Raw genomic sequence first — 19,318 nt, 5'->3', positions numbered from 1 at the left:
TATCAGTTGCTTCAGGTTTAGCTTGAAATTTAACCCAAAAGTAATTGAGCTTCAAAGGGGCAAAAAAATGAAAAAATTTGGTATCTATATACTTTAAATTTTACGTGTAAAACTATTTTCATTATCATTCTCAACATCCGTCACTCTTGTAAGATTGGCGTAAAGTTATTTGGAAAATGAGAATCAAGTTGATATAATTATCAGAGGGACAAAAAATATATTTCAGAACAGTGTTAGTGTTGTTTTATAGGTTATAACAACAAATAACGAAAACAAATTGAATAGTGGTTAGAAAGAGTTTGATGTAAAGACACAATTAAAAAAAACATTTTGTATAAGCCGTTTTTAAAAATGAGTTTGATATTGTTGATTCAAATAAATCAATAAGGGAGCTCAAAGAAAAAATAGTGATTTAATATAAGCCGTTTTTAACGTGACGATTTCTTAAATATAGTGATTGTTTGAGAAAGACTTTTTTCCCAATGTAGATACTCCAAACAACTTTTAGTTGGTCATTATTGGGAAATCAAATGTGAACAACTTGAAAACATCTAAAGATATAAAGGAAGCTGCTAAAGAAAATATGTAAACAGCTAAGGTGATGCAATAATGTTTTAAACTTCAAAGGTTTGAAAGGTAAATAAAAGCTGGGAAGTAAGAGGAAGTAAAGTAGCCAAATAAAATGCAGGAAATTTGTAATTTGCATTGATGTTGGTTGATTGTGTTGTTACAAATGATCATATCTCTTTTATAGAATGGATGCTGGCTAACAACAACAATTATAAGGCGTAAACCACTTCCTCATGTCGAAATATCTCGCTTAACCTCTAAATCGTGGCCTAGCTCATGTGTCTCTAACTTAGTCAGCTTGAAGACTCGGTCTTCTATTAGTACCGGCTGACTCCATGCTACAACAACTATTCATCTTATTAAGGAATTGACCAAATTCCAATTTCCAATGAGCCAAAGCTTACAATTTGAATGAAAATCATAAATATACTGATTATCCTAAGTCTTGACATGATTACTTGATCGAAATTTCATTGTTACGCAAAACTTGTCTTTGTTGGTTACCTTCATTGGTTGTATGCTTGAAACGGCTATATGCTGATTTGCTCACAACTAACTCAGATTCAGTTAAATTATATTTTTAGTCGTTGTAATGCAACACCAATGTCAATTGTCAAGCAATAAATAAATGAGTTCATTGTCTTGACCATCAGGTGGTGTGATGAGCTACTAGTGAAAGGTTCATACATTGCAAAAAAAAGAATGGTAAAATGTCGGGCAAACAGTAGAAAGGATCAGAATGGGAAGTATAGATGTGAGAGAGAAGTGTTCAATGACTTACTGTCTCCAACAGAAGAACACAAAGATGTTGTGACTTGGAAGTTAAAAAAATGATGCCATATAGAAGAATATATTTATGAACCATTTTCTTCCCCATATTCCTTTCAATTTTCAAGTAACCTCCCTTATTGTCATTTCAACTACCAGTCTACACAGAATTCTCTACACCAGCATTTGTAGAACTAGTGAAAACTTAATTACCTCAAAACTCAACTACACCCACAATATTTGCTAAGTGCTTCCTCCCATTTAAGTGACAGGCCAAGTCAAACTCAGTAGAGCAACAGACATTACAGGCTTCACATCTTAATTTGGAATAATTCATCCTAACAGGTTCATACAGGTTCTTTTGCAGTTCTCTCACCTTATGATCCATGACTACGTTTCCCTTCTGATCAATGTTAACAATACTTTCTCCATTCTTGGCATTGTAACTTAGCTGATTGGAAATGGTCTTCTGTTTCCATTCCTCTTTGTGCAAAAAATTTCTCAGCTTCTGGGGAACAGATTGAGTCTTTGCTTTTATAGCTTCATCAGCAGCCCTATGTTTCCTCCCTTGTAGGTGGGAATTCAAGTCTTCCTCCCTCAAAACTGTTACCTGACATAAAGCGCAAGTCCACTCTTTCTGGACTTCCTTATGTGTAGAACTCCGAGGAAACTCTTCCCCAGCTCTGCCTTTACCTGCAATTCCTTTCATTTCAACAATGGTTGATGAAGCAATCTGAGTTGGTGCAAGGCTAGGCATGGAAGGAATATCCTGCAATATTCAAGAGTAGCATAGAGCTTAAGTACTTTTTGCATAATGCCATACACTTCCACATAGAGACATAAACTTGCTTCGCTAAAATAATTTTATAGGGTTGTAGCATTTGGAGACTTTAAGCTTTTCTTCGGCTTGTGCTCCAACCATTTTATATACCAAACAAAAGAAAACTAGGAAAAAAGAGAACTAGCTTAAATTTTCAGTAGTCAAAAGCACGCTTTAAAGCGCTAAAGCGTGCAACGCTAGCTTCAAAAGCACGTCATTGACACACTTCTACCTTGTTTCACTTGACAATGTCATGTGACATGAGAGGATCCTAATCCGGAATATATTCATGAATCCTCTGAACAAGGTAGAACAACAACCAAAATAAATACTAGATAATGTTGGCTCTCTTCCCCATATTCCTTTCAAGCAATCTCCTTGTTGTCATTTAAACTACAAATCTACACAAACTTCTCTACCCCAATATTTGTAGCATTAGTGAAAACTCATCTACCCCAACAAAATATGCCAAGTGTTTCCTCCCATTAAGTGAGAGGCCAGTTCACCCTCACTAGTGCAACAGACATTACAGGGTTCACATCTTAATTTGGAATAATTTATTCTAACAGGTTCACTCAGGTTCTTTTGCAGTTCTCTCACCTTGTTATGATCCATGACTACGTCTCCCTTCAAACCAGTGTTAACAATAATCTCTCCAATCTTGATCTTGTAACTTAACTGATTGGTAATGTTCTTCGGTTTCCATTCCTCTTTGGGAAGAGAAATTCTCAGCTTCTGCGGAACAGGTTGAGTCTTTGCTTTTTGCGCTTCATAAGCAGTGCAAGTCCACTCTTTCTGCACTTCCTTATGTGTAGAACTCTGAGGAAATTCTTCACCAAGTTTTTCTTTCCCAGCAACTCCTTTAGTTTCCAACATGGTTGATGAAGCATTCTCACTCGGTGCAGGGATAGGTATGTAAGGAATATCCTAAAATATTCAAGAGTGCCATAGAGGTTAAGTACTTATTGCAAGATGACCCAATATGATTAGAAGAATACATATTTTTGAAAACTTTCCATATATAACTATGGTAACACATTCATATAAGGGAGGAGAGGGAAATTCAACTTAAAACCTCAGTGTCAAATACATAGATGGCTTAAATGACAATAGTATTACTGAAATTTGTCTCCAGTAATAAGATCACAACAGATATGACTATCAAGATGATGCATCATGACAATATCCACAAAATCTGTATGTATTTGGCAAAAGCCTAAACATATGATATATGACCTCTTGTCCAAAATTTTAATTTGCCCTCGAAACCTTACTTGCTTGCCTGCAGGAATTTCTTTTTTCTGAATGATCTTTTTGTCTTCTGTTTGAAGAATTTTTCCATTTGTCTGCACAATGTACTCTTTCAATAAGTACTGTACGTCTAATGTCATAAGAAAACTAAGATAGGTGGAACTGACTCATACAAGAACTATAAGAATTATATTAAATATTAATGTCACAGCTACTCTATTAACATCAAAACTTTACCTGTTGCATTTCTTTATTAGAAGTATCCCTAATTGCATTCTTTGTTTCTGCATCCGGTTTATCTGTTGTGTTCTTTGATAGGTAAAAAGAGAATTAGCACAAATTTTCAATACTCAACACTTTAATATAGAGACATAAGTAAACTTGCTCGCTTAAATAAATTTTATAGAATTAAAGCATCATGAGACATAAGCCTTTGTTGGGTTTTGCTCCAACACCAATGTATACAGGATACTGACATGTAGCTTTATACCTTGCTAACAATGAGTTTCTCTAAGGCTTCAGTTCCGCTCTCTTTTATATATTTCTCTTCCTTGCTAGCAAAGAGTTTCTCTAAGGCTTCAGTTCCATTCTCTCTTATATATTTCTCTGCTTGCAGTAAAAAGTTTACTTTCTTGACAAAAATCTTCCTTGAGTTACTTAACCTGCATATGGCTGTTTGCGGTTTCATGGAGATGTATGAACGTATAAGGTTACTATAGACATATGAAGATCGTCTGAAGTCTGGTATGATGAGCCAGAAGATAATCATTAGCTTCATATAAGGCCAGAACTGGAACCTAATGTTAAAATAGGGGAGTTAGTTAAGCAAATCCACGAATTAAGGAAAAAAATAAAGAGAAATCATGTGTTATGCTACAACAGACTTTATTTAATATAATCAAACATAATCCAGTTTTCATCATCTAATGAAATGAGAATCCATTAGATGATAAAAAATTAAAAACATTAAAAATAAGTCTGTTAATAGGTTTAGCTCCAAAGAAAGTTAAAAGACATAAATTAACTAGATATATACGTATATTGAGTTTCACCAAATGACAACCAATAGCAGGTACTGAATTATAAAAATACAAACTTCAGAAAATGAAACAGTTAATCTGCAGTCACGGATATCCCAACAGTATTTTGGACTCATCAGATGACAAAATAATAGTATTCACTGTTCACGCAAACTCTAACTTCAACAAATCAAGCTTTAAATTTTGTAAGTATAGCATTCATAGGATGACCTACAGGTAATATAAAATGGTATGAACCTGTGGTACAATATAAAAATAGGCCAGTTAACCGGTTTTTAAGAAAACAGCCTAGAATATTGCAGCATCAAGCTGCTTTTTTATCATGTTTACTGCAGATATCAGTAAGCAGTAACATTCATCTTGGTTATGGTTGCATGAATGAAGATCAATTTATGCTTTGACAAATGCAGCAAAAGTTACAATTAAGGATTAACCAATTTCATCAGAGATGTCAATTGCTCTCCACTTGCAGCATCAAGGTTCCATGAGTGAGGTTGAGTAAAGTAAAATAGAAATGGTTTTTGAAGCCACATTTAACTTCTTATGGAGCAAAAGACAAAAGGAGTCCAAGAAGGAACTTCATGCCCAAATCTCTATATAAAAAATTATCAAATTTATGTGGCACATTGGAGGTGCATTGATTGATTCTACCACCACAATGATCCTAGAGTTCAATCAGGTTCTCAATCCCAGTCATAGAAAATGAACTTGTAAATTGCTATCATTGTAGAAGAAATAATTATTTTCCAATATTACAGAGTGAGATAAATAATTTACCATTGGAGAAGCCACATAAAAGCATACTCAAATAGGTATAATAATGAGAGAAGTATCCAATATGAGATCAAATCCCTCATTTCCTTAATGGAATCAGTCTCGATTGCTCGTACGGAAGCACACCTGTCACAAACACATAAACCATAATCACAAAAAAGAAAACAAAGCATAACTAAACAATAGTTGACTTGAGTTGATCATTTAAAAGGTTGCAACTTTTTTAGCATACCAACTACCCAGTAAATGAAACATGAAATTTTAGAAAACGGGTAAGGAGATTCATGCAGAAAACACAAAAAGAGACAAAGGGTATCATCAAGTATGAATTTTTATTTTTTCACAGTGAAACATAAAGGGAGAAATTAACTTACATAGGATACCCCAGAGCAAGAATAGGCCTAGAAAAGGAAACAAGAAACAAAAGAAGTAGGTTAGCTTCCATGGAAAAGGAATCAAGAACAACAACAACATTTTACTTTTTATAGTGAAATATGGTGAAGAAATTGAAAAGATTAGTTCTTTTTTTGTTTTTGGCATGTGATCAATTCAAAGTGAAGTATATGAGTGCATACCATGCGAGATGGTCAAAGCATTTGAGAGCCAAGTTGAGAAAAGCCATTGAAATCAAGCACGTGATTGCAGTTGCGAGAGGTTTCAATGTATCAACGACATAGGAAGAGGAAGAGGAAGAGGAAGAAGGAGAAACGATGGTTTGTGATGGAAAGGACATGAAAGGAGGAGAAGTCTTCCTGAGTAAGTCAAGCAAATTATTAGAATGGCTTTTAGGTACAAGTGATTCTTTTTTTTAAAGGGTCAATGTGTATTCTAAATGTGGGAATGTAAGATTTTTATGTTTGGTATAAGTTTTAGAAAATTTACATTATTATCAGGTGTATTATGGATTTTCAAGCATGTAATTTGTTTTGTTTTCTCCAAATTTTATTCTCATGTTCAACGGTAGGTATCTTACATTTTTATGGGAATCAAAGTTATTTCAGACTAATTTTTCTTTTTACTCCAAATTTTATATTTTTTAGATATATTATTAAATGAATTTTAAAAATATGAGAATTAAATTTATTAGCCAAACATTTTTTATTAAAAAAATGTCTTCGAATAAGATTCTCATCATAATATTCCTCGGAATAAGATTTCTAAGAATCATTTCCTAAAACATGTAACAAACTTGGTGTAATATTTTTTACACTCCTATTCCACATTTTATTTCTTTCTCTTTCCTTTTTCTTAATCATATTACATATCACATCTCATATTTTTTTTCTCTTTTCTTTCTATTTCTCTGCTATTTCTTCTTCCACTTATAAGAGGTGTCAAGGTTAGAAGATAAAGAATGTCCCCTTAATGTGTATTTATATTGTAGATTGTAACAAATTTGAAGGGAATAATGTGAACATATGATAGAAATATGCTGATATATAACAACCTATCCGGTAGTAGCAGACATCACCCAATTTGGAATCTTTATTCTCATAGGCGCATATGACATGGTCAATATTGGGCCGAAGTACGTAGTCTAAGTGGCTAAGACATTGAGATGCTTGGAATGTCAAGATCCGAGATAGTCTTTGGTCCGAAGCAATGAAATATTTTGCATGCTCTCATATAGTATTATCGTTATTTGAGATGAGGTTAAAAGTTAAAGGCATGCGTCTAGGATGATATAAGCCGAATATGTTGGTTTTTATCATACATATTGACACCTAGTCTAAGGTCCCCTAGAATGGGAAGAGGTGGTGTGTCTCGTCACAATTTGAAAGTTAATGGAGTAAGTGAAAGTTTGTGACTCTTTGACACGTGAGGATTAATTTGTAATTCTCTAGAGGTGACACAACAATGGTTTGCAAGGGTATGAAATGTCGTGATTGTCGTACTTGCATTCACTTGAGAAGTGAAAGATCAACTCTGCCCTCAGTTTACTCCCTTTATATCAGGAAATTGGGCATCATTTCACCTTCCTCCATTCAAACCGTCTTTGCTAAGTATCTCCCTTGGAACATCGTCCTAAACCTTTGTTCCAGGTGGTGTGTTAAGCGGCTAGTGTAAGAGTTCATATTTAAAAAAAAAAAGGTCAAATGTTGAACAAACAGTAGATAGAATCATAATTGTAAGTATAGATATGGGAATGAGGTGTTCAAAATATTAACTGTCCCAGCAAAAGAACCTGCTATGTAGTGACTTAGAAGTTAAAAAAAGATGTCATAAAGAAGGATATACTTATGAATCCTCTGAAACAAGGTGGAACAACAACCAGAATAAATACTAGACGATACAGGTTCTGTTCCCCAAATTCCTTTCAACTTTCAAACAATCTCCCTATTGTCAATTAAACTACTCCAGCATTTGTACCATTAGTGAAAACTCAACTACCTCTAAACTCATCTACCCCCATAATATTTGCCAAGTGCTTCCTCCCATTTAAGTGAGAGGCCATGTCACCCTCACTAGTGCAACGGACATTACAAAATTCACACCTTAAATTGGAATACTTCACTCTAACATATTCAGACAGGATCTTTTGCATTTCTTGCCCCTTATTATGATCCATGACTGCATTTCCCTTCAAACTAATGTTAACAATACTCTCTCCCTTATTGGTCTTGTTACTTAGCTGATTGGTAATGATGTTCTTCTGTTTCCGTTCCTCTTTGGGCAGATCAATTTTCAGCTTCTGAGCAACAGGTTTGGTAATGATGTTCTTCTGTTTCTGTTCCTCTTTGGGAAGATCAATTTTCAGCTTCTGAGGAACAGGTTTGGTAATGATGTTCTTCTGTTTCTGTTCCTCTTTGGGAAGATCAATTTTCAGCTTCTGAGGAACAGGTTTGGTAATGATGTTCTTCTGTTTCTGTTCCTCTTTGGGAAGATCAATTTTCAGCTTCTGAGGAACAGGTTTGGTAATGATGTTCTTCTGTTTCCGCTCCTCTTTGGGAAGATCAATTTTCAGCTTCTGAGGAACAGGTTTGGTAATGATGTTCTTCAGTATCCTTTCTTCTTTGGGAAGATCAATTTTCAGCTTCTGAGGAACAGGTTGAGTTTTTGCTTTTAGAGCTTCATGAGCAGCCCTGTGTTTCTTCCCATGTAGGTGGGAATTCAAGTTTTTCTTGCTCGAAGCTGATACCTGACATAAAGCGCAAGTCCACTCTTTCTGCACTTCCTTATGTATAGAACTCTGAGGAAACTCTTCACCAGCTTTAACTTTCACTGCTATTCCTTTAGATTCCACCATGGTTGATGAAGCATTCTGACTTGGAGCAAGGTTAGGTGTGGAAGGAATATCCTGCAATACTCAAGAGTTAGTATATAGGTTAAGAACTTATTACAAGCTGACCCAATATGATTTAAAGATTACAAATTCTTGAAAAAATTCCATATGGCAACACATGCATATAAGGGAGAGGATAGTTCAAACTTAAAACCCCTTCTTTAAGAAAGAGGTGTCAAATACATTGATGCCTTAAGTAAAAATTATTACTCAAATTATGTCTCTCCACTAACAAGATCACAACAGATATGATTGTCAACGACGATGCACCGTGACAATATCCACAAAATCTCTATGTATTAAGTAAAAGCTTAAAAGTATTACTCAAATTTGTCCTGGAAACCTTACTTGCTTGCCTGCCGGAATTTCTTTTTTCTCGATGACCTCCAAATCTTTGATGTCTTTGTGCTCTGTTTGGAGCATTTTTCCATTTGTCTGCACAATTTGCTCTTTCAATAAGTACTCTAAATGTCATAAGAAAACTTAAGTAGATCTTATTAGAGATAATATGTTTACATATAGTTTAGTCTCTGTTATAGTTAGTTATAGTTGACAGTTAGTCTAATTACACAGCTGTATTAGATAAGCTTTCTAGAGAAGCTTCTTATAGGCTCTATATAAAGAGACTACTGTAATCTCTGAGAATTAGCTTTATCATAATAATATATTTACCTGTTTCATTTCTTTACAAGTAGCTCTAATTGCATTCGTTGCTTCTACATCAGGATTATCTATTGTGTCCTTTGATAGGAAAAAAAACAAAAGAAAGTTAGCTTCAATTTTCAATAGCCAATTCCATACACTTTCTTATAGAAAGTGGACTGGGCGAGCCCCTAGAGGGGCAACGCCCAGCATGTATCCCGCCCTGAGGCGGGGCCCTGGACTTCAGATGGGCCTTGATCTTGGAGGCCCAATTGGCCCAATAGGTAGTACCCAAGCTCTATAAATAGGAGGTAGTTATCAATTGTAAGGGACTTTTGGCTCATTTGATAAAATAACACATGAAATTCAGCATTCTCTCTCTTACTCTCTCTCTAGCACAATCTCTCCACCCTTAGGTACTATACCTTCCCTCAATGTTCATTCCCAGAACATTTTGGCGCCGTCTGTGGGGACTGTAAACTTTCTACTCCCATTCACGTGGATTGATTGTGCATGAAGTTACCTCTGATTGTGATTAGGCAATTCTCTGGTTTTCCGATTTTGACTCTGTGACTAGTGTTGGTTCTCCGATCGAGTTTGCATCGTTTCTGGTTTGGATGGAGACTCGACGCAGGAGGCAGCATCATTCACCAATGCGGCAGCGGATTTCGCCGCCTCGACGGCCTCATCGGGTGGACCTGGATTCTCCGGTACGAACGACAGGAGTACAGTCGCCTTCTCCTCTTCCATCACCACCACCTCCTCCATCGCCTTCACAGGTAGGATCTCTGGAGCGCTCACCAGAGAATTCACCTGCTCCGGAACAACAGCCGGCGGTGACACAGGAGCAATGGCGCCATTTGATGCGCAGTATTGGAAACATCCAGCAGCGGAATGAGCATCTACAGGCTCAGTTAGATTTCTACCATCGCGAGCAGCGAGATGACGGAAGCAGAGAAGCAGATTCCGTGGCTGAGTTCCGTCCGTTCTCGGAAGATGTTGAGAATGTGGCGATCCCGGATAACATGAAAACGTTAGTTCTGGATTCTTACAGCGGAGATTCCGATCCGAAAGATCATCTTCTGTATTTTAATACGAAGATGGTGATAATTGCGGCGTCAGATGCGGTGAAGTGCAGGATGTTTCCATCGACGTTCAAATCGACGGCGATGGCGTGGTTCACAACTTTGCCGCGTGGATCGATTTCAAATTTCAGAGACTTCTCATCCAAGTTTCTAGTGCAATTCTCGGCAAATAAGAATCAGCCGGTGACGATCAATGACCTATACAATATTCGCCAGCAGGAAGGGGAGTCACTGAAAGAGTACATGGCAAGGTATAGCGCGGCGTCGGTGAAGGTAGAGGACGAGGAGCCTCGAGCTTGTGCTTTAGCATTTAAAAACGGTTTGCTGCCGGGAGGGTTGAACAGCAAATTGACACGTAAGCCGGCGCGCTCGATGGGAGAGATGCGTGCTCGTGCCAGCACTTATATTCTGGACGAGGAGGACGACGCTTTCAAAAGAAAGCGCGCGAAGTTGGAAAAGGGCGACACGTCGCCCAAGCGCGTGAAAAAAGATAGGAGCGGCGAGGATAAGGGGGACGGCAAACAGCAGAGGCCAGGTGAGGGGAAGTCGGTATTCAAACCGACGAAGGAACAGTTGTATCCACGGCGCGATGATTATGAACAACGTCGGCCTTGGCAATCTAGGTCTCATCGCCAGCAGGAGGAAACTGATATGGTGATGAACACAGATGTATCGGATATGCTCCGAGGGGCAAGCGACGCAAATCTAGTGGATGAGCCGGAGGCCCCAAAGTATCAGCCACGGGACGCCAATCCCAAGAAGTGGTGCGAGTTCCACCGATCCGCCGGGCATGATATGGATGACTGTTGGACTTTGCAGCGGGAGATTGATAAGTTGATTCGGGCGGGATATCAAGGAAATCGTCAAGGCCAGTGGCGCAATGGTGGCGATCAAAACAAAGCGCACAAGCGGGAGGAGGAGCGAGCGGACGCTAAGGGCAAGAAAAAGCAAGAATCAGCGGCTATCGCCACAAAAGGGGCTGATGACACGTTCGCTCAACACTCAGGACCGCCCGTCGGGACCATCAACACCATCGCCGGGGGATTTGGCGGCGGTGGCGACACTCGTGCAGCGCGTAAGCGCCATGTTCGTGCCGTTAATTCCGTTCATGAGGTCGCTTTTGGATTCGAACACCCTGACATAACAATCTCGATGGCGGACTTTGAGGGGATAAAGCCTCATAAGGACGACCCGATTGTGGTGCAGTTAAGGATGAACAGTTTTAACGTTAGAAGGGTACTCCTGGATCAGGGTAGTTCGGCTGATATTATCTATGGTGATGCATTTGACAAGTTGGGACTAACTAACAATGGTCTAACTCCATACGCGGGAACCTTGGTAGGTTTCGCGGGGGAGCAAGTAATGGTGCGGGGATACATTGATCTAGACACAATATTTGGGGAAGACGAGTGTGCTAGGGTTTTGAAGGTAAGGTATCTGGTTCTCCAGGTGGTAGCATCCTACAATGTCATCATTGGGCGAAATACATTGAATCGCCTTTGTGCTGTAATTTCGACAGCCCACTTAGCGGTCAAGTATCCGCTAAGCAGTGGAAAGGTGGGAAAGCTGAAGGTGGACCAGAGGATGGCGAGGGAGTGTTACAATAATTGCCTTAACTTGTACGGCAAGAAGAGTGCGTTGGTTGGTCATAGATGTTATGAAATCGAAGCTTCGGATGAAAATCTCGATTAGGCGGTGAGCAAATTCTGGCGAGCACGTTTGCTTTGGCGATGGAGTTCGACGGCGAGAGAATGTCGTTGGCGTTGGAATCTAGTAAGCGCGTTTTACTCCGGCGCCTGGTGGGCACGTTTTGTTTTGGCCATGGAAGTTTGGCGAGTAAAGCGTAGCTATGGTTAAGATCGCTGGCCAACAAATTTTTCCAATTCCTTCAAACTTTTCCTTCATCTTTCATTTGATTCCCTTCTCAGTTGTTGTATTTCCTAATTTTCTTATTTTGAAGTTGGTATTAGAAGTTATATTGTCTTCACTGGTTTGATTCAGACAGAGAGGAGCAAATCGGATCAAAGAGAAAGAGTGGGTGAATTGAGGCACACCATTAAAGTTTTGTGAAACTTGGAAGACTCTTCCATAAGCGGTTTGTTATTGGGTGGGACAAGCTCCTGATGGCGCGATTTAGTTACAAAGTGAAACAAGTTTCACGATGAACTAAGTTAGCCCCGGAAAAGCCCACGTAACAACCGGATTCATTGGCGATGTGTGGGGTACAAATTGCCCATTCTACTGAGCACCGCTTTGGTAATCCAACTGGCCATTGGAACCCAAAGCACTTTGAGTCCCGAAAAGGGACGATCACACCAAGGGTGGCGACCTACCGCTAGGGTGGTGACCTCATGCCAAAGGGTGGCGACCAAACGCTATGGGTGGCGACCTGTAAGACTCAGTTTAGACACACAAAAGTCGCCAAAAGGGTGGTGACCTCGCGCTAAGGGTGGCGACCTACCGCAAGAGGGTCGCGACCAACCGCAAGAGGATGGCGACCTACCGCTAAAGGGTCGCGACCTACCGCCAAAAATGAGGGTAGCGACCTACCGCAAAATGGTGGCGACCTACCGCAAGAGGGTCGCGACCTACCGCAAGAGGGTTGCGACCTACCGCCAAAAATGAGGGTAGCGACCTACCGCAAAATAGTGGCGAGCAAGTCAAACTAATTTCTTATAAAGCTAAAGCAAGATGGTGATGACGATGCGGCGGCGACTAAAAAATGTATGACGGAAGCATTCCAACATGATTTACAAAATATCCAACGGCGATATAAAAAGCTATGGCGAAGGGTTGCTTAAACATAGACGAATGGCGGAAAAGTACACTACAAGGTGACAGTAAAAGCTAAAGTAATGTTAAAATTACATTATTCATTGTTTTCTTTCTCCTGTTCTTCTTCTTCCTCTTCTTCTTCAGTCGCTGTCCAGAGGTTTTGGTCAATCAGGGGAGGATCGTCGGGACCAACCAGTCCTGCGGCGGTTATTTCTTTCATTACTCCCATGGCGCTAAAGTCAAAGTTCGGGTACAAATGTTGGGCCTGATCTTTGGCGAGGTAGAAACCGCGCTCGCGGTTGTCAAGGGCGATGTCAGCGGCTTGTTCCCTCGCCTCAATGGCTTTGGCCTTCTCCGTCGCCAGCTCGTCCTCTAGACTTTTGATCTTTGCTAGTTGGGAAGCAATCTCAGCATCTTTCGTGGCGAGGGCCTCGGCGTGGGTTTCGGTCGCTTTCTTGATCTCCTCGGACGTAGCCTGCATCACCGCCTCCATGTCAGATTTCGCCAAGGCCAAGGACTCCGCAGACTTTTTCTCTTGCTCCGCCAACGCTTTTTTCACTAACTCCAGCTCAGCGCACAGAGCGGCAAACTCTGACTCCTTAGCAATCAGTGCCTCGCCTCGGGCGATCAAGTCCTTCTCAGCTTGCTCTTTCTCCTTCTTGCAAGCTTGAAGGCTTGCATCAAGCTCATCTGCTTCTTCCTTCATCAGCGCCAGCTGATCCTCCAGCTCGCCGATTTTAATCCCCGCCGTGCCAATCATCTTGTCGGCATAGACTTTGTCTTTTCCTGCCTGCGTCGCTAGTTTGTCGAAACGCTTTTCCCAAGCAGCGGCGGCTTCTTGATGCTTAGCACTTTCGGCCTTCAACCGCTCAGCTTCAGCGTTGGCGGCATTGAACTTCTCAAACGTGTGAGCAAAGATGCACCCAGCGCGTAGGAGGCAAGCAAGAGTCTCCTCCTTGGTATCATTCAGGCCCCGACTCAAAACTTCTTTTTCTATGACGTCACGGTTGAGACCAGCAAGTAAGAATTCTGAGGGTTCAATGGCGTTGGGGAGTATATTATAATAGCTTGAAGAACCGACCTCGGGAGCAGGGGCTTGTTCAATTTGAGCCGCTTCAGAGGTAGTGGCAGCGCCAGGACAGGATTTTTCCCCTTGATGAGGCGGGGAAGGCATGGAGCCCGCATCACGTGTTGGGGGCGGGCTAGGAGGCGCCTCTTGGCGAGGGGGAGACTTTGGGGTTTCATTTTCTTTTTCCTTCTCTCCAATAGGAGTGTCGGAAGACGCAGCAGCTTTTGTGGCGTTAACGCCGGCGGAGGCGGCTGTGGCGCCAACAGAGGACTCAGCGGCAACAGCAGCTGTCGCACCGGCGGAGGCAGGAGTAGAAGCTGGTACGGCGGTTGGCTCGGTAGCTGCGGCGACGGAGGCTTCAGCGACATTTTTGCCTTTAGGCGCAGCAGCAGTGGTGGGCTGAGCGCCAGGGTTGGATGTGCCGGCGCCGGAGGAGGCTTTGACCAATCTTCTCCTCTTGGGAGCTTTGGTGCTCTCGGCTTGGTTCTCAGCACCGCCCCGTTTTTTCGCGTCGCCCTCAGTGTTGAATTTTGGGGAAAAGCGAGCCATTCTCCTCTCGCGGGCCTTCAGGAGCTCGGCGTTCGTGAAATTCATATCTTCTGTAACAATAAAAAATACGATCAGTGACAACATAGGAGACGAGAAAGGAAATGTCAATAATAAAAGTGAGCTATGGGCAACCTAAGTATTTGGGAGTTCTTGAGAGGTCAGCGCCCTCAAGGACTGTTGTGCAGTCAAGGATGGGAAGTGGGGCAAGGAGATTAAGAAAGGCTTTATCGTTGGCGGACAAGGATTCCTCTGGAGGATCGGTGATCCCGTTGGGCTTCTCCGTCCAATAAAGAGGAAAGAGGGCGGTCCCGTCTCTGAGGGTGAATGCCTCTGGGTAGGCGGGATGAACCGCCACACGGAAGTACTTTCGTGCGAAGGAGGACTTCGCGTTACTTTTGTGAGGATGCAAACACTTCCGGCCGGCTCGGGCCTTCAAGGAAATCCATCCTTTGTTTTTGATGGACTTGGGGTCGACGTCGTAAAGGTAGAAGAAACTGGTGGGGGATGGGGCGATGCCGACGGCGGCGCTTAGGATTTCAAAACATCGAATGAAAGCCCAGGCGTTAGGGTGGAGTTGACAGGGAGCCGCGTTGATGTCGCGGAGGACGGTTTGGACAAAGGGCGAGAAAGGAAGCCTGATTCCAAGCTCGCTAAACATGTATTCGTACGCAAAGAAGAAATGGGATCTCTTTACGTCGCCGTCTGGCTTGTGAAGCCAGGGGCGATCCCCGGGACTGCAAACCCAGATCCTGAGTTTGGCGTTAAACTCATCGTCATTGGACAAGCCACCCAGGGAGTTCACGAATTGCACAATGGGATCGCTGTCTTGGAAGATGGAAGGTTGATCTATAGCCTCGTGTTTAGGGGCTACTTGGACTGGAAGGGGCAGAGTGGCGTAGGTTTTTAGTCGGTGAGCTGGGATCTCCGGAACCTCTAAACGGAGGCCGCCGGCAGCGGTGGAGTCAGGGTCGCTTTCGGAGGAGGAAGAAGAGCGATTAGGGGAGGTAGGGTTTGAAGCCATTTTTAGAAGACAGTGAAGTGAAAGAAAGGAAAAGATCAGTATGTGTGCGATGTAAAGATAAGGACAGGGGGACTCACCGGAGTAGGATGTGAAGAGTGGGTAGCGGAAAGGGTGATAAGCGACGGCTCCGGAGCGGAAGTGGGCAGAAGGAGTTTGGTAAGCGATTAGGGAAGTGAGAGGGGTCTCGGAAAGGGATGACAGTGGGGAAGAAGGGTTTTTATAGGAGAAGGGGAGAAGCTGGAAGGGTGACGCGTGTTGGACGCGTGTGGAAGGTTGGAAGTCATGATGGTTTTGGGGAGGTGGGTCGCGTGCAAAGGGGAGTTACTGCGCACGATGGGACGGTTAGGAAATGTGAAGTGACGGTTCCGGAGAAAGAGGGAAATTGATGTAACCAACACATCACGTGGGGCAGCCACGTGAGGCAGATTGAAATTTGAAAGGGTTTTAAAATAAGGGAAAGCGCGGAAAGCCTCGCCACTATAAGGATCAAACGCCATCGCCTGACGATTGACACCAACAACGAAGTTCAGTCGCTCGCCGGGGTCACCGCCAGTCAATGATTGAATGATCGGCACATGACCCATGCCTGCCACCTTTCCCGCCGGCGAGCGATCATACACCTGCTCCAACTTATCACCAATACAAAGTAGTCGTTCTCGCCGCTTGCGGACTTGTGGACTTGCCAGCTCGGTTTGCTCGTCAAGTCAGTGGACTGGGTAACTGAAAATGCTAGTTTCCTTTTGCTCACGCCATGTTGGCGATATAGTTAACTTCTCTTTTCTCAAGCCATGTTGGCAGTGTAGATTCCGGTGTACGATAAGACGTGTAACAGCATTTAAAAGACACCCTTAGCTCTCGTACCTCGAGCTCGGTGTCTTGTGGACTAGTGGACTGGGCGAGCCCCTAGAGGGGCAACGCCCAGCATGTATCCCGCCCTGAGGCGGGGCCCTGGACTTCAGATGGGCCTTGATCTTGGAGGCCCAATTGGCCCAATAGGTAGTACCCAAGCTCTATAAATAGGAGGTAGTTATCAATTGTAAGGGACTTTTGGCTCATTTGATAAAATAACACATGAAATTCAGCATTCTCTCTCTTACTCTCTCTCTAGCACAATCTCTCCACCCTTAGGTACTATACCTTCCCTCAATGTTCATTCCCAGAACAGAAACCAACAAACTTGCTCCCTAAATTAAATTGTTGAGTTTGTTGGGATTGTGCTCTAACCAATTTATACACTATACTGCGACATAGCTGTATACCTTGCTAGTTATGAGTTTCTCAAATGCTTCAGTTCCATTCTTTTTCACATATTTCTCTGCTAGCAGTGAAAAGTTTTCTTTCTTGACAAAAAACTTCCTCCATTTATTTAACCTGCATATGGCTGTTTGTGGTTTTGTGAAGATGTATGCGCGAATAAGGTTACTATAGACATACGAAGCTCGTCCGAAGTCTGGAATGATGAGCCAGAAGATGATCATAAGCTTCATGTAAGGCCAGAACTCGAACCTAATAAACACCAAATTAACGAAGAAATGAAAATAGAAATCATTTGTTATGCTACAAAAGACTTTATTTAATAAAATCAGATATAAAAATACAGACTTCAAAAAATGAAAATACTGTTAATCTGCAGTCACAGAAGTGTTCACTGTTAACACCAACTCAAACTCTTCAAATCAATCTTCTAATTTTGTAAGTACAGTATGAAATGGTTTTGGACTGGTAGCACAATATAAAAATAGGCTAGTTAACCAGTAATCCAGTATTCAGCGATTGAATTTTTTTTTCAATTTTTTAGGAACAAAAATTGAATATTTGCAGCAGATATGTAAAAGCAATAACATTCATCTTAGTTACAGTTCCATGAATGAAGACCAATTTGTGCTTTGACAAATGCAGCATAAGTTACAATTCAAGATTAACCAATTTCATCAGAAATCTCAAATTGCTTTCTATTTGCAAAATCAAGTTTCCAGGAGTTAGGTTGAGTAAAGGACAATAGAAATGGTTCTTGAAGGCTTGAAGCCACAGTAAAAGAAAATAAACTAGTAAAAATGTAGAATTCTTATCTTTGTAGAAGAAATATTACAGGGTAAACAATTTACCATTGGAGAAGTTTCATAAAAGCATACTCAAATAGGTATAACAATGAGAGAAGTATCCAATATGAGATCAAATCTCTCATTTCCTTATTGGAGTCAGTCTCAATTGCTTGTACGGAAGCACACCTGTCATAAACACACAAACAATAATCACAAAAACAAAAATGGGTAAGGAGATTCATGCAGAAAACACTAAAAGAGATCAAGGGTATTAGCTAATTAATGGGAATTTTTCACAATCAAAGATAAAGGGAGAAATTAACTTACATAGGATACCCCAAAGCAAGAAGTGGCCTAGAAAAGGAAACAAGATAAACAAAGACAGTTGATTAGCTTGCAGTGAGAATAGAATCAAGAAGTTAGAACACTCAACAAGTAATGTGAAGAGGTATGTGAAAAGATGTGATCAAATTGAGAAATACAAGCAAGGAAACGAAGTATATATATATGCACACATACCATGCGAAATGGTCAATGCAATTGAGAGCTAATTTGAGAAACCACAGAGAAGCCATTGAATTCAGCTTCAACCTTGTTACTGCAATTGCCAACCAAGGCTTTTAAAAGAACATGAAGAATAATGAAAGTTGGTGATGAAAGGGACAGACATAGTCATACTTGTGATGAGTTATTACTATTTCACCCTTAACATATAATTAAAGAAAATAAATACAATAATACTGCATTGTTACTTATAGTAAAGAAGTAGTATATAGTAACCGAAAGTAAAATTAAAAAAGCTAATATAAATTATCACCCACTAATTATAATACCCACTACTTGGGAATTGTATAAAACGCTGAGCTCGGGACAGTCAAAAATGATCATTACAAATATTTAATTATCTTGTTGAAATATACTTGTAAGGGTAATGATTGTAATTGTAAAAAGAGTTTAATTTCTATGCATCGACAATGTAAAGTTTTTTTACACCATTAACCAATCAGATTTCATGGATATGAGAAAATCTCTATTTTTATTTAATTTCATTAATTGACGTGATACATCATTGAAATTTGATTGGTTGACGGTGTAAAAAAAATGTCCACTGTCAACCAATCAATTGAATTTATTAACCAAACATTTTTTAAAATATGTCTTGAAATAATATTTTCATCATGATATTTTTGGGAATGAGATTTATAGGAATTATTTCCTAAAACTTGTAACAAACTTGGCTTAATATTTTTTGCACTCCTTTTTCACATTTTATTTCTATCTCTTTCTTATTTCTCAATTATATCATTTATTAGTCCTCGAATGATAACTCAAGTGGTAAGAGTTATGAGACATATGGGTTGGGTGAGAGAGATCCATGGATCAATCCCTGATGGTGAAATTTATCTTTCCGATGTAAAAAAAAACCTATTACATCTCATACTCTTTCTCTCATTTCTTTCTATCTCTCTCATATTTCCTCTTCTACTTATAAAAGGTGTCAAGGAAACCTTTTTCTCATGTGATAGATATTCGGCGTATATCATCCCAGACGCACCCCAATTTGGAATCTTTATTCACATATGCGTATGACATAGTCAATATAGGGCCGAAGTAACAATTGTCGCGTAG

At 40.6% G+C, this 19,318-nt stretch overlaps 2 protein-coding genes across 4 annotated transcripts; both read right to left on the bottom strand.

The window, feature by feature from the left end:
• Positions 1 to 1,294: 1,294 nt before the first annotated feature.
• On the bottom strand, positions 1,295 to 6,007 carry LOC130710789 (uncharacterized). 2 transcript variants are annotated; one of them, XM_057560151.1, is made up of 8 exons: positions 5,799 to 6,007; positions 5,598 to 5,624; positions 5,227 to 5,349; positions 3,900 to 4,206; positions 3,647 to 3,718; positions 3,433 to 3,504; positions 2,759 to 3,085; positions 1,295 to 2,107 (listed from the first exon to the last, which is right to left on the bottom strand). In XM_057560151.1, the coding sequence occupies exons 1-8, from the start codon at positions 5,954 to 5,956 to the stop codon at positions 1,553 to 1,555; spliced, it is 1,641 nt and encodes a 546-aa protein (XP_057416134.1). In that variant the 5' UTR covers positions 5,957 to 6,007; the 3' UTR covers positions 1,295 to 1,552. The 2 variants fall into 2 exon arrangements, with proteins under 2 accessions (XP_057416134.1, XP_057416135.1); XM_057560152.1 differs by lacking the exon at positions 3,433 to 3,504.
• A 1,333-nt stretch (positions 6,008 to 7,340) lies between these two features.
• LOC130710791 (uncharacterized) lies at positions 7,341 to 18,328 on the bottom strand. 2 transcript variants are annotated; one of them, XM_057560154.1, is made up of 7 exons: positions 18,209 to 18,328; positions 18,017 to 18,043; positions 17,753 to 17,875; positions 16,907 to 17,153; positions 9,179 to 9,247; positions 8,855 to 8,941; positions 7,341 to 8,521 (listed from the first exon to the last, which is right to left on the bottom strand). In XM_057560154.1, exons 1-7 carry the CDS (start codon positions 18,262 to 18,264, stop codon positions 7,607 to 7,609), a joined length of 1,524 nt encoding a protein of 507 aa, XP_057416137.1. In that variant the 5' UTR covers positions 18,265 to 18,328; the 3' UTR covers positions 7,341 to 7,606. The 2 variants fall into 2 exon arrangements, with proteins under 2 accessions (XP_057416137.1, XP_057416138.1); XM_057560155.1 differs by lacking the exon at positions 9,179 to 9,247.
• Between the last annotated feature and the right edge of the window lie 990 nt (positions 18,329 to 19,318).

This window comes from Lotus japonicus, chromosome 4 (genome assembly GCF_012489685.1).
Source record: "Lotus japonicus ecotype B-129 chromosome 4, LjGifu_v1.2".
NCBI lineage: Eukaryota > Viridiplantae > Streptophyta > Magnoliopsida > Fabales > Fabaceae > Lotus > Lotus japonicus.
The sequence above is the reverse complement of the archived record's forward strand: the minus strand, read 5'-3'. Positions and strand labels throughout refer to the sequence as shown.

Excerpts from the sequence above, each read along its gene's own strand:
- LOC130710789 (XM_057560151.1), bottom strand. The coding sequence starts at position 5,956 with ATGTCCTTTCCATCACAAACCATCGTTTCTCCTTCTTCCTCTTCCTCT. Across the intron at positions 3,505-3,646 it reads CTAATAAAGAAATGCAACAG|ACAAATGGAAAAATTCTTCA; the intron begins GTAAAGTTTTGA and ends TACATTGTGCAG. Across the intron at positions 3,086-3,432 it reads AAATTCCTGCAGGCAAGCAA|GATATTCCTTACATACCTAT; the intron begins GTAAGGTTTCGA and ends TGAATATTTTAG.
- LOC130710791 (XM_057560154.1), bottom strand. The coding sequence starts at position 18,264 with ATGGCTTCTCTGTGGTTTCTCAAATTAGCTCTCAATTGCATTGACCAT. Across the intron at positions 9,248-16,906 it reads AGAAACTCATAACTAGCAAG|GACACAATAGATAATCCTGA; the intron begins GTATACAGCTAT and ends TTCCTATCAAAG. Across the intron at positions 8,522-8,854 it reads AAATTCCGGCAGGCAAGCAA|GATATTCCTTCCACACCTAA; the intron begins GTAAGGTTTCCA and ends TGAGTATTGCAG.